Source organism: Thermobia domestica, chromosome 5, assembly GCF_964235325.1.
Source record: "Thermobia domestica chromosome 5, izTheDome1.hap1.1, whole genome shotgun sequence".
In the NCBI taxonomy this organism is placed as follows: Eukaryota; Metazoa; Arthropoda; class Insecta; order Zygentoma; family Lepismatidae; genus Thermobia; species Thermobia domestica.
The window spans coordinates 223,771,750-223,787,224 of NC_137458.1; the positions used below are offsets into that span (position 1 = coordinate 223,771,750).

The 15,475-nt window shown below is 36.9% G+C and overlaps 1 protein-coding gene across 1 annotated transcript in view; it reads right to left on the minus strand.

Moving 5' to 3' along the window:
• LOC145686414 (trypsin-like) overlaps window positions 1-15,475 on the minus strand; it is a 68,623-nt gene that overhangs the window by 5,630 nt on the left and 47,518 nt on the right. The window contains exons 5-6 of the mRNA XM_081759708.1: window positions 6,027-6,232; window positions 1,160-1,217 (exon numbers count right to left, since the gene is read on the minus strand). Of these exons, the coding sequence (XP_081615834.1) occupies window positions 1,160-1,217; window positions 6,027-6,232 (264 nt within the window). The remainder of the gene's footprint in view (window positions 1-1,159; window positions 1,218-6,026; window positions 6,233-15,475) is intronic.

A 15,475-nucleotide genomic window follows, 5' to 3' on the forward strand; every position in this document is an offset into this window, starting at 1 on the left:
GACATAAATTTCCCCTTCGTGGCCATAAGTTATTTTCGATCATGCTCAAAGTAGACTAATAATGTTTTATCAGTTTTTTCTCATTCATATCTTGACCATTACCGGGGGAGAATCTTCTGAAATCGTCAATGCTTATAATTACTTTTTAATTACAAATCAAATGATAATAATGACATATTGAACATACTTAATATTTTGTTCTCAGCTGTGGATTTTAGATTAGCAATTCATATAATGTTCGCTTCTAATCGAATTTGAGAGAAAAGTAATTTCCAAAGATTTATTCAAAGAAATGTTCTCAGTCCTCTGATGAAAATAGGAACACACTTTTAAGAAAAAAACAAAACGAATATTTTCTACAGGGTTTGATCACATAAACTTCTGATTGACAGACTAGTCACCCAAACCGCTCGACCAGTTCGTATGTCTTCAGTGACCTCTTTTGACTTTTGTGTTGTAAAGTGGTTTCCTGCTCCACACTTTTTTGTTTTGTTTATGTCGATACAACTATAAGTTTGTGGTGAATATTTGGACGTTACAGATCTTGCAATGCATAAAAGGGTTTTTCGTATAAATTACATTCAATTTTATGTCCTAATAACTTTTATACAACAGGTTGAATCTGTGAAATGATTGGGGTTGGAGTGATCGTAAATATTTTCATAGTTAGGAACCTGGATATGCAAACCCGCTCAGCGTGGGGATTTACTTCTGTGAAATTTGGTACATATTTGCGCGGCTCAGAGGACATAGTTTATATTGCCATCTAGTAACAACAACGTAAATCTGCAGAGATATGCTGGGTGAGCCATATTAGGGACCCGGGACATAATCGGTACAAGTACCATATATACAAATATAAAATAATTACTTTTTTCCTAGTCAGGCTACAAACTTTTCAATCCCAATCCTACTATAAAGTGTATAAAACCAGGCGGAACTCCTTCCTTTTATTATTTTTTTTAAACTAATGAACTTATTATGTGTATAAACTTAGATAGAACATCTGTGTTAGTTTAAGAATCAAATGAACAGCCCTTGTATACCATCTATTTAGTATTATAGAACATTGTGCATGCACAATGAAGCATTGTCAATATTCCATACATTGCAGCCATCTTACAATCTTTAATTCTTTAAAAAAAAAGTTAATACCAACCTGCAACGGATATCCTTTTGTCTTCATTCTCTACCAGTAGAGGTCCTCCGCTGTCACCCTGAACAAAGAAATTATATTTATTGATTTCTTATGTAAATATAATTAATTGTATTTATAACTATGTTTTATTATATTGACTCTGGAAATATTACTTTAAAAATTAATACTTTTCTGACCAGAGTATATACTTATTCATTAAAATTAAGATAAGTAGTAACAGTTTCAATAACTCAACGTTATCTTCATCAGATGTAAAATATGCCCAAGCCTCCTACAGTCTCGATCTAGCTCCACCGGACTTTTCCTTTTCACCGAGTGAAGACAGCCGTCAAAGGACACTGGCATGGAACCATAGCAGAGTTCAAAGCGGCTTCGACGCGGTGGTTGAAGAACATTCAAGAAAAGTAAAGAAATTTCAGGGCACCTTCCAAGCGTAGAATGTTAGTTGGCAGAAGTGTGTCGACGCTCAAGGGTCCCATTTTGAAGGATCTTAATGATTTGTAACGATATATTCAATACATTTTCACTCTGAATTTGATCTCTTTATACTTTAGACAAAACCTGTATGCACAGCAAAACACAGTAATTATAAGCTTCCTCTTGTCATCATATGTGGTTCTGAGAAGGTCGTTTCTAAAGTACTTATCCAACTTAAATCACTTTTTTTAAGTACCTCTGGTGCTTGGGGTCCCGGGTTCGATCCCAGCCCCTGCCAAGTGAACTTTGCGGTGGACAAACACCGTGTGCATGGGTTTTCTCGGGGTTCTCCCGTTTCCTCCCACTTTCTTCATTCCACCATTTCATTCATTACTCATCATCACCGTCTCCTTTAGCCTAACCGGCATAATCGTGGGACGTAAAACTCAAAGATTTCATTTCATTTTTCACTTTTTAAGTAGCTTGATTTTTCAGAAACTCCTTTGTATATGTTCACTCTGCCTATCCGTTTCCGCCCGGGAGATACAAAATCCAAGAAAAATTCGATGAATTTTGATCAATTTTTGCCAAGATGTGGAGGACCTAAAGTTAGGAGTCGACTTCGTTGATGGAGGTGATCGATTCAGTTGATCCTAAGATATAGACAATCAAAGATCGTTTCTCCATATATTCAATGGAAGTAATTATGAATATCATCCATGCTTGGTGCAATACCCACAAGTTGTTGAGGTGTTCCGGATAATATAATGCTCAGGATCGAAATATTAATCTGCCCTTGGAATACAACGATAAAATGAAACTAAACGATTTTCTATTTGATACATCTAAAAGCTTAACTATTTTCTGTTTTCAAATGTTCATTCATATTAAAGTATACTTTATTTAATTTGAAGTAAAATCCCATATTTAAACCTAGTCTCCGTAAAATTTAGCTTGTTGTGGAGTTCGGTTTACCACATCTAAACCAAAGTCCTTCACGTAGGGTATCTGTGGCACTGCCACTTGTTTAAGAAACAACTATCGCTTTTATATATATATATATATATATATATATATATATATATATATATATATATATATATATATATATATATGTGTGTGTGTGTGTGTGTGTGTGTGTGAGAGAGAGAGAGAGAGGAATTATATAGATCCTCGAATTTTCTTAAACGTTTTGGATGTTTTGGCCTACTATTTTCCATCCAGATCCTATCATCCACAAAGCGAATAAATTAACTCTTCTCCCCCCCCCCCTATTGAAATAGCCTTTTGCACTGCGTATTATAGAATAAATTGGCAGGGACACAGCCAAGGAATGGATCCTGGGTTACGGGCCTCCCACAAAATCCCGACTTTCCTCTAAATTTAGTATAAACGGGCTATGCTATTTTATAAATGCTAATAGGGGTCTATTATTTATCCTCATATTGAATTTTGACCTCTCCCGTAATCTTTGAGACCCTCCCGAAATAAGTTTCCGCCTACGTTCCTGAATATTAGAGTAGTACTTGCAACATATCTGTCGAAGTCATCATCCAATTACACTTTCATCTGTAATTTATTCAGCTATTCTAATTTATTCTTCAGTTTTAGTATTAATCTTCTCTTCTTAACAAAATAATGAATTCTGCTACAGGGAGTAACGATGATCGCTCGATTTCATGCATGGGATATTCGGACAGGCACTTTACAGTAAGAAAAATCGTATATCTTTTTATCATAGGCAACTAGCATTCCATTGCTATTCTCAGGTTGCATAGAAACTAGGAAATCTTATACGCTTTAAACGGGACATGAATAGTTACCGTTAACGCCAGCACTATCCCTGAACATATTAACGGATTAATTTTCTTAACGAACTTAGTTGAGATAATCGTTCTAGCTGCCTATTGCAAGAAACAGAATTCAAAAATTCTCCTTCGTTCAAGAGCTATCGTATGGAGTAAAGGAAGGACTAATAGTCTAATCTTATAAGGTCCACTGTGTGATCCTAATAACAAGTATTCTGACAATAAACGTTTTCACCCAATTATATCGGAGAACTAGACATGGTATTTATATTCGCAAAGTGCTAACCAAGATTAGAAAATGTAGTCTACGAAATCTGAGTGCGAAGATAGCAATGGAAAAGATACACTGACACAGAAAGAACTTAAAAAATGATTAAAGTAATCAGAATCACATTTACGCAACATAATAACGAACATTGTACCCACAGACATTCCCAACAACATCATATGTAATGCAGTGTTGCCAACTGACCACAAAATGACGTTTTGTTAAATGGCACGGAGCACAAATTATAACATGTAGAAAAGCTAATTATGAGTAGAACCATACCTGTGAAGTCATGATGTGCCGTGTTGCCAACGTTTAAGATAGGCCTATATGCATCCCTATATGAATATCGGATGTAGAAGAGAACATGCAGTATACGATTCAAACTACTTAAAACCAAAATATGAGACCTAAACAACAATGTAATCAGTGAAGTACGAAAATAAGGGACGAAGCATAGTGTCGAAGCATTTTTGACCAAGTGGAAAATCAGAATAGTATCAAACACAACACACAAAACTGCAATGATGCATGCTCTAGAATTGACAATTGATTAGCAGGCTCACGTTTCTGATGCACGTAATATTGTATCACCTCACACATTATTGGTAGTCAATTTTTCAGTGTTTCTGTTGATAAAGCGCTCCACAGTGTGTTGGTAATGCATGTACTCTTCTACATCCGAGATTCATGTAGGAATTCATATAGGCCTATCTTCAAATGTTGGCAACACTGTACATCATGACTTCACAGGTATGGTTCTAATCATAATTAGATTTTCTACATGTTATAATTTGTGTTCTGTGCAATTTAACGAAACTTCATTTTGTGTTCAGTTGGCAGCACTGCATTACATATGCTGTTATTGAGCATGTCTGTGGGTACAATGTTTGCTTACTGTACTGTTGTGTAAATACCATTTTGATTACTTTAATCATTTTGAAGTTCTTTCTGTGTCAGTGTATCTTTTCCATTGCTATCTTCACATGATTCTAGATTCTTCTTTCCTCTGTATCTCCTGTGGTTTTGGGTGTCAGCCCGTAAAACTTTGGATTTCTCACTTTTCTTCACTCCTCTATCGATTGCACATTGTTTGATTGGGCAATGCTACTATCAATATTAGATGCCCCTTGTGAGCACACTTTACACATTCAAATGCGTCATATTTGTAGCACTTATCACTCCCTATAATGTCAACACTAAAGTTATATTGTGGAATCAAAGGTCGTTTCGTTCAAGTATCGAGTCTTATAAAAAGCGAAACAAATCATGTTCCTAAAATTTGGTGCAGAAAATTAGTAAAAAGTGAACGACTAAAACTGTAAAAACTTGTCACAGTACCAGACTTGTTCCTCCAACTAACGTTACTATATCACTGATGTATCTGATGGATACCTTGTGCAGTCGGAAGATATGGATTTCCAGAAACTGTAGATTAAAAGAAGTACAGCCACCAGAAATAAGACGTTACATCACCTTAATTGTTTCTGAAACTGCCTGATGGGTAAGACTGTCATCTGCATTTGCTGACGCCGAATCAAGTGACAAGCCACACCATGATGTTTATCTGTTGATGTCTTAAGGTAGACGCACTGCTCGCAGTTCGGCACTATCTATATGTCAGGAGATGGAGGAGAGTGAAGGTAGTAGTCGAGACGATGTAGGAGTAGTGTTCTAAGGTTCAAACCGGAGCGGGAAAGCGGCGAGGACAAACATTCATACTTAAAGAAATGTCTTATAAGGTAAATGAGGGAGAGTGAGAAGAAATAACCGAAATGTGGCGGAGAGGTGTGGAGAACATGGGACAGTGATAATCAGAGAAAGACGGATGTGCAGATGCATGTAAGCATTTACATACATTGCGTATTGAGAATACGAGTATTCTCTCATTTCCTGTGTTTTTCTTTCATAGGTTAGAGATTCTTTCTGATCTCCAAAGCTTTGTATTCTGCCTGCCAGGCTCTGACTGTATTCCCTTCTGGTCCCCTCTATCTAAATATATGCGCAGTTTCAAGATTGCTGGGAAAGAGCGTTTACTTGTGAGACGAAACATCAAAGGTGGTAAAAGAATAACAAAAGGAGACATAAAAGATTTCGAGAAAGCTGACAAGTTCATTATCAGAAATATAAGCTAGAACACTGTCACTAGAAATACTATCATCTTCCAACACTAGTAACATCATTAGGGAATAAGATCATTAGAAGTAGGATTTGGGTGAAAATTTTGCAAGATTTTTCCGAGTATTCAGCAGGAAGGATACAATATGCACACTCAATGCAACGCAGTTCAGTAGGAATGTATCAGTGAAGGTGTCATACATGCATACTTCTGCAAGAATTACATAAAACAAAGTATACTACATCTATAACTGACCTGACAAGAATCCTTTCCTCCTTGCAAATATCCTGCACAAATCATGTTGGAAGTAATGCGATATGCATTATAAGCCGTTTTCTGCTTGCACAAACTGTTAGATAATATGGGAACTTGTACTTCTCGAAGAATTGCTGACATTTGACCTTTCTCCGTTAAACGCCCCCAGCCAGTTACTGTTCCAATCTGTCCTTCGTAACTGCGATCTGGAAAAATTAAAATAAAATATTATTATGTAGTGTACCGAATTTCACATTGAATTATAATTAGCGTTGATAATAATCTAGAACCGTAAAAATGCTTTTGAAAATAATAATTATGTTCATATTTTGCAAATTGGTGGCAATATTAATGAATAATAATATATCTAATTAACTAAATCTTTTAGAAATAGTGACCTACAATAATCTCTATTCGTTTAATATTGAAATTTGCAACTCACACTTATGTACAGGTAACCACAGGGAGTCCGTAAAGTCTTAGAGGAAACTTAAACTCTGTAACATAAAAACTGTTAAAGAGTGCGGCCAACAAACCATGAGCCTTTAGCCCCCATCTCCCCATGAATTTGCTCGAAGTTGAGTGCAAGGGATAACATCGATGCATAGAACACGACTCTAAAGGAACCAGACTGGTAAGATGCACCGTTCCTGCGTTATCGCTTTCCAAAGTGTGGGATGCCATGAGATAGCGCCAGTATCAAGGCGCAGCAGCGAGATAGCCTCTTAACGCCTCGACGGTACTATCACGTTATAGTGGCCACAGATATAACTCCATATCGTATTAAACTTGTTGATCAAGCTCGTTCTTGCGAGTCTGGAGCACGTACAGAAGGATGTTGTTCACACATGGCCACCATTATTTGGTACTTCTCTTACGGCCACAACTATGAGTTTGTTGTACCCGGTCATCGATAGTCCAACGTTTCTCTTCTCATTGAAAATGCTTTCGATGATGAGGGGGCGCGGTGGCTAAGTGGTAGAGCGTTCACCTCCGGTGCTTGGGGTCCCTGGTTCGATCCCAGCTCGTGCCGTGTGGACTTTGTGGTGGACAAACACCGTGCTCGTGGGTTTTCTCGGGGTTCTCCCGTTTCTTCCCACTTTCTTCATTCCATCATTTCACTCATCTTTCATCATCACCGTCTCCTTTAGCCTAACCGGCATAATCGTGGGACGTAAAACTTAAAAAGATTTTTTCCGATGATGAGGATGTTTCTGATTGAGTTTCATAAACTAAAGTGCCACGTCGATCCCATCCTCGATGGCCATCTCGTGGCATCCCACTCTTTTGGAACGCGATATGTCAGGAACGGTGCATCTGATTATTTTGGTTCCTTCATAGTCGTGTTCTACTATCGAAAGCTATCGATTGCAATCACATTCGGGCAAATTCATGGGGAGACGAAATTGGGGCTACACCTGGAAGCACTCTCTATTAACAAAAAGATCTATGTACTTACAATAAGGTCGAAAGCTTCTTTTAACCTTTAAAAATTAATTGCCAAACCTCTAATTGTGCACAATTCAATTAAACACTTCTTCCAATATTTTTCTGAAACCTAGAATTGCATGCTGTCAGTACTGGAAATGCATATTCAGAATCACATTATTTACCTTGTTCTTTAGGTTGTCCAGATTAGCTGGTTTCTGTACAAACCCTCGGATTTTACATGCTCTCACAATAATAATCACAAGGTTTAAGTCTGATGATCTTGTAGACCAAGGTGCCTGGTCAACTCATCTCTCCCTAATTTTTTCGTTAAGAAATCGCCGATCTTCGAGTGCAAATTATAATGATACAGTAGTATGGGCCCCACTTTGCCTCACTTTGGACTTTGACCCCGACCTTTGTGACGTCATAGGTCAAAGGTCAATGACCTTGGCCCGGGGTCAATGACCTAGGGGTACCTAGGACCACCCCCTCTAAATTTTGGCAGGGGTACCATGGCCCACCCCCTAAATTTTGGCAGGGGTACCTAGGACCACCCCCCTTAAATTTCGGAAATTGCCAAATTTAAAAATTTGGTATGGTAGCCTAGGACCATAGTATGTACCTCTATCAGTATTGGGTGTCTATGTCGTTCCCTTTCATGGGTAAAAAATTGCCAAAAATTCAAATTTCGGGGGTTTTTGACCTAATTTATCCCCTTGGATGAGGTGTTATTACCCTATATAGTTATATGGGCGTATACAGGGGTCCATTACCTTTCATAAGACATGGGTATATTAATGCACCCCTTTAAATTTTTGGGAGGGGTACCTTGGCCCACCCCTTCAATTTTGGAAATTGCCCAATTTCAACATTGGGTATTATAGTACCGGACCCTAATATGTATCATGATAAATTTGGGTGGTCCACCTCGTTTCCTTTTAGGGGTACAAAATTGTCAAAATATAAACGTAAGCAATACGTTGTACCACGTGTTTGGTTTTTGGCTCAATTTATCCCCTTTGATGAGATGTTATTACCTTATATGGTTATATGGTCATGTATAGGGGTCCATTACCTTTCATAAGACATGGGTATATTAATGCACCCCGGGAGGGGTACCATGGCCCACCCCTTAAATTTTGGAAATTGCCCAATTTCAACATTGGGTATTATAGTATTGGACCCTAACATGTATTATGATAAATTTGGGTGGTCCACCTCGTTCCCTTTTAGGGGTACAAAATTGCCAAATTTTAGTACAACCACATGTTTGGTTTTTTTGGCTCATTTTATTCCCTTGGATGAGGTCCTATTACCTTATATGGTTATATGGTCATGTATAGGGGTCCATTATCTATTATAAGACATGGGTACATTGGTGCACCCCGGGAGGGGTACCTTGGCCCATCCCTTAAATTTTGGAAATTGCTCAATTTAAACATTTGGTATTATAGTACAGGTCCTCAATATGTATCATGATAAATTTGGATGGTCTACATCGTTCCCTTTTAGGGGTACAAAAATTGCCAAAATATAAACGTTGTACCACGTGTTTGTTTTTTTTTTGGTCCATTTTATCCCCTTTGATGAGATTCTATGATTACAGGGGTTCATTTCTTATCATAAGATATGGGCACCCTTCTTAAATTTTGGCAATGGGGGTCCACTGAAATTGTCCAATTGAAGCATAGTACAGGACCTCAATATGTTTGGGTGGTCCTATTACCAAATTTGTTTAGTACAACCACGTGTTCGGTTACTGACTCAATTAAGGTTATAAGGTATGGATGGGTATCCCCTTTCAATTTGGTAGGACCCTTCGGGTGTAGTACAGTCACGTGATCGATGATTTGGTTTTGATGCGCGACGAGGTCCCTGGTCAATGTTCTCTAGGAATTAGGCGGAAACTTTGAAGAAGATTCTTGGCATTTAAAACTTTTTTTTCAACTTTTCAAACTAAAAAAATCAAAACAAAAATTGAAACGAAAACTTTTAAACAAAAATCTTGAAACTAAAAATCTTTTCAAAACAAAAATTTGAAACGAAAAATTTAAAACAAAAATTTCGAAACAAAAATTTTCAACAAAAAATTTGAAACGAAAAATTTTCAAACAAAAAATTTTGAAACAATAAATTTACAAACAAAAAAAATTTTGAAACGAAAAAATTTTTAAACAAAATTTGAAACAAAAATTTTGAAACAAAAAAAATTTTTAAACAAAATGTTTGAAACAAAAATTACAAAACAAATTTCAAACGAAAAATTTTCAAATAGAATTTAAATCAAACAGTGATCAGCTTTCACGGTTAACCGTTAAACTTTATCCGGTTTTTAACTATTCGATTAACAAATAAACGGTTTTCAACTATTCGATTAACAAATAAACGGTTTTCAACTATTCGATAAACACATGAACGGATTTTTCCTTTTTCACACCAGTGAGTGCAAGAATTGTTGTACTCGCTTTAAATACGCATCATTTTTGAAACAAGGTGTTAGTGTTCATCATGGATACACAGTGGAAACATCCATTTACCTGTATTCTCGCAGGGCCTAGTGGGTGTGGAAAAACGTATTTTGTGAAGCGATTACTGTCACATCTCCCAACCATGATCAATGCAAAATTTCGTAAGATATACTGGTATTATGCAGAATGGCAAGACGTGTATTCAACAATGCCAGTTCCAGTAGAATTTCACGAAGGACTTCCACGAATGAAAGATTTTCAGCCTCAAGATGGACCACATTTGATTATTATTGATGACCATATGCGAGAAGTGAATAGTGATATTGTTGATATGTTCACAAAAGGATCACATCATCGAAATATTAGTGTGATTTTTATAACACAAAATGTATTTCATCAAAGTAAAGCAAATAGAAATATGAGTTTAAATTGTTCGTATTTGGTGTTGTTTAAAAATCCACGTGACAAGTCACAAATCAAGCATATGAGTTATCAAATCATGCCTGAGCATCCACTGTTTCTACAAGAAAGTTATGCAGACGCAACAAGAAATCCACATGGCTATTTACTGATGGATCTTAAACAAGATACACCCGATGAAATGCGATTTCGTACAAATATTTTTCCCGACGATTTGCATCATTATGTTTACGTACCAACAAAACATGTTTAAATTATTGTGCATGTGAAAAGAATGACTTAGTCTGTCACGATGTCTCCTACAGTGAAACACGCTGATCTGCTACGTGCTCTGCACAAAGCTAAACCAAGATTGCGTAAAGCTATTATTGCCAATGCAGACGCTTCATTAATTCATAGTATTTGTGAATGTTGTTATAATGTCTTAAAAGGCAATGTTCCACTGACAAGTGCGCAGAAGTCAAGATTAAAGCGTTACAAGAACACGCTCCGCTATCTCGTAGACAATACAAAATCATTGGATAAAAAGAAGAAACATTTAGCCGTACAACAAGGAGGATTCTTACCTGCATTACTTGCACCTATTGTAGGAAGTGTGTTATCCAGTATTTTGTTTAAACAATAAACTTCATGGAACATAGCAAGAAGATGGTTTTAGTGCCACCAGAAATGCTTCAACGAATGCATGCATCATCATCCCGTGTGAGTGAAAATCGAGAATCTAATCTCGATCGTGAAATGCAATCTATATTGAATACATCGTATCCAAGTGATGAAGAAAAATGGAATCAGTACAATAGAATATTACAGAAATATCTTTATGTGATACGTAAACAAGAAGAACCAATACCACTTACAATTACATCAATGAAACCTGATGGTGAGTCCCGAATGTTGACGATAGCACGAAACAAGAAATTTTAGCCGCAATACCACAAATGTATCGTAAGAAAGCCGAACTACTATTCCGTCGCTTAAAACAAGATGACGCAATTACGTGGGATCATAAAGGAACAGTGTACATCAACGACAATAAACTACATGGATCCAATATTGTAGATTTAATGTGCGATGTGACTCGACCGAGGAAACATTCTAATCCTCAAGGCTGGGAATTGTTTTGCAACTACCTTGCATCGTCAAACACACCTCAAGAATTGATTGGTAATCCACGAAGATTAAACTATATTGTCAAGCATAATAGTACAACAGCATCTGAAGGATCTGCACCACCAAAACCGGCACCTGAATTATTTTCTTCCGGAGAAGAAGAAGAAGAAGAAGACGATGATGATGTTTTAGAAGTCCGACCAAAAAGAAAACGTATCATTCCACAATGGTCAACGTACAAACCATGAACAAAAAGTTGAAATCCATTTATTACAATCCAGCACATCCTGCATCGTTTTCTACTGCAAAGAAATTATGGCAAGCCACAGGAAAATCTATACCTCTAGCCAAAATAAAACTTTGGTTAAACAAACAACCTACCTACACGTTACATCGTCCTGTACGTCGTCGTTTCCGTAGAGATTTTTATCTTGTCAACAATATTGATGATCAATGGGAATGTGATTTAAATGATTTACAATCCCTTCAAAACTATAATGACAATTACCGCTATATTCTTACAGTGATTGATGTGTTTAGTCGGTACGAGTGGGCTGTACCACTAAAATCAAAAAGTGCCGAGGATATAGTGAATGCATTTGAAATGATTTTCCAGGAGAGGAAACCAATTGTACTACGTAGTGATCAAGGAACTGAATTTACCAACAAGACAGTACAAAAGTTTCTCAGAAAACACAACGTGCAACATGTTACAACAAAGGATCCAGATATTAAAGCCAGCATCGCAGAAAGATTTAATCAGACATTGAAACATCGTATGTGGAAATACTTTACCAAATATCAAACATACAATTACATCAAAGTATTGCCTTTACTTGTAAAAGCATACAATGAAAGTCGGCATTCCAGTATTAAAATGGCACCTGCAAACGTTTCTCAGGACAATTTACTGGAGGTGTGGCATAACTTATACGACAAAAAGCTACAACGTTCAAAACAAGATACGGATTTATCTGTTGGTGATACTGTTCGTATAAGTAAAACAAAACGTATCTTTGACAAGGGTTACCTCGAGAACTGGACTTGGGAAATATTCAGAGTAAAAGCCATTGTACCAAGAAACCCACCAGTGTATCGACTAGAGGATTTAAATCATCAACTTATCGATGGTGTTTTCTACAGAGAAGAATTACAACCAGTGCCGCTCCCTTCGACGTTCCTCATCGATAAAATATTACGTACAAGAACAAAAGGTCGCAGAAAGGAGTATCTCGTCCAGTGGAAAGGATATCCTTCCTCATTCAATTCGTGGATCCCTGCAACTTCATTGAAGAAGAAGAAGAAGAATGGAACCTGATCAAGATTTTTACGTTACACTTCCCAGTAATAGTTCCATGGATTATTTTCCAGAAAATACATTGACTTCATATATTACGAAATTACAACGACGTGTAGAGTTTCGCCAGAAATGGGATGTGGCAATTGTAGAGATTCATTATCCACATTCTTTGCTGAACATTAACAGTAAAAACAATAAAATATATTACAAATCATCAAGTAGTAATGATCAGGAACCGTGGAAGGTTGTAACGATCCCTGTACGCTATTATAACAATATACGGGATCTTATTCATGCAATTAATATACATCATAAAGAAACCAATTTATTTATATCTCATGACGCAACTAATAATATATGCCTCATAAGACATCCCAAAAAGGAAATCCATACTTCTGTACAATTGTCACCAAGTGTTAGTTTAATGCTTGGATTTGACCCGAAAAGTGATTTAAAAGATATGGAAAAGGGACAATATACACCGGATGTACGATTAGGCTTACCATCACAAATGTACGTCTATTGTGACATTATTGAATCTGTCATTGTTGGAGATACAATGGTACCCTTGCTACGAATTGTCAACATGGATCCTGTGAATCATACTTTTGGAAGTCATGCAGTACAAATCTTTAATCCTGCACATTATGTTCCGGTGGAAAAAATGAATTTTGAGCAAATACAAATCGATATAAGGGATAGCACAGGTCATCCTATGCCATTCACCTTTGGAACGGTGTGTACAAAACTACATTTCCGTCGTCGTCGTCATGACTGATCCGTATTTGCAATACTACCAAAAACAAGCGTTATCCGGTATCGGCAACGTCTATGTGGGAAGTCCCTATCAAGCAGGACATGGCATTGGAAGTTTCCTTGGTGGCTTATTTCGTTCAGTGTTACCACTTGTGAAGCAAGGCGCTAAAACTGTGGGAAAAGAATTATTAAAATCAGGTGCCAATATGATTAATGATGTTGTGATCTCGAATCAACCGCTGGAAGAATCGTTTCATCAACGGATGCAAGAGGCAAAAACGAATTTACAAGAAAAAGCTAAAAACAAGTTGAAAACTATGCTGGGAAGTGGATATCATAAACGAAAATGGGATGACTGCTCTCAGTTTGAGGTTGACCTTCCAACGATCAACAACACCATCAATCCTACAAAGAGACGTAAATTATCACATAAGAAGAACAAGAGATCATTGGCATCGTCATCAGATATTTTTGATTAATTCAACGATGGCTTTCTTACATCATCAATCCTGTGAATGTGTAAAAAGTGAATTGGACATTTTTTCAACGTTGCCCACGCAAACCAGTGTTCTGGACAATCGTATTATTGGCTACAAACCAATTAGTTCAATAGCTGAAAATTCACCAATAGAATTTGTAGTGAGTGGTAGCAGTGATGAATATATTGATTTACCACAAACCTTATTATACATCCAAGCACAAATTGTGAAACCAGATGGTTCCTCCTTCACCGAAACGGATAAAGCAATTGCACCTGTCAATGATTTTCTAAATGCTATGTTTAGTGAAGTACAAATCTACTTGAACAATAAACTGATTTCATTTCCGTCACATAATCATCCATATCGTTCGTACCTGGAAAAACTACTCAATTATAGTGATGGAGCTAAAAATACACATTTACAAACAGCAATGTGGTTTCAAGATACGGCTGGTCATATGAACGCAACCACAAGTGAGAACAAAGGATTTCAACAACGCTATGAACTGACAAAACAAAGTATGAAATTCGATATGATTGGACATCTTCATTGTGACATTTTTAATCAAGATAAATTTTTAATTCATGGAGTGGAATTACGTGTGAAACTTATTCCTGCAAAGCCAAACTTTTGTCTCATGGCCGGTGAAAGTGGTGTCAGTGCAAAAATCAATATTCTAGATGCATCGTTGCAGGTGAAAAAAGTCAGCATCAGCCCTAGTGTCAAATTGGCACACAATAAAATTTTACAATCTACACCGGCAAAGTATCCTCTGACAAGAGTTCAAATGAAATCATTTACCATCCCGAAGGATATACAATCCAAAACTATTGATAACCTGTTTATGGGAACATTGCCAAATCGTATTATTGTAGGATTTACATCGAATGAAGCATCCAGTGGAACTATTACCACCAATCCATTTGAATTTCAACATCTAAACATTAATTTCTTTACACTGTACGTGGATGGAAAAGCTGTACCTTCAAAACCATTGCAACCCAACTTTGAAGAAAATCTCTACATTTCATCGTACCACACATTGTTCTCAGGCTCTGGCATACATTTTACCAATACTGGAAATACAATTTCAAGAGCCGACTACAAGAATGGATATACACTGTTTGTATTTGACCTAACTCCCGATTCTTCTGCTGGAGATTGTCACTATTGGAATTTACAACGACATGGAGCCATCCGATTGGAAGTTCATTTCCAAGAGAAATTAGCAGCACCTGCAAACTGTATTGTGTATGGAGAGTTTTCCTCACTCCTAGAGATAGACCACCAGCGCAACATTATCCTGGACTTTTAAATTACAAGGTACGTATACGTTATGTATCATTTCCATTCACGATGTTGAATACATTACAATTAGCTAGTGCTTTACACGGTAGTCCATTATTCAGAAATCATTTTACCGGGGTATTTGCAAGCGATGAGTTGCCCTCACGGATTTCTCTTCCTCTGGCAATCATTGTA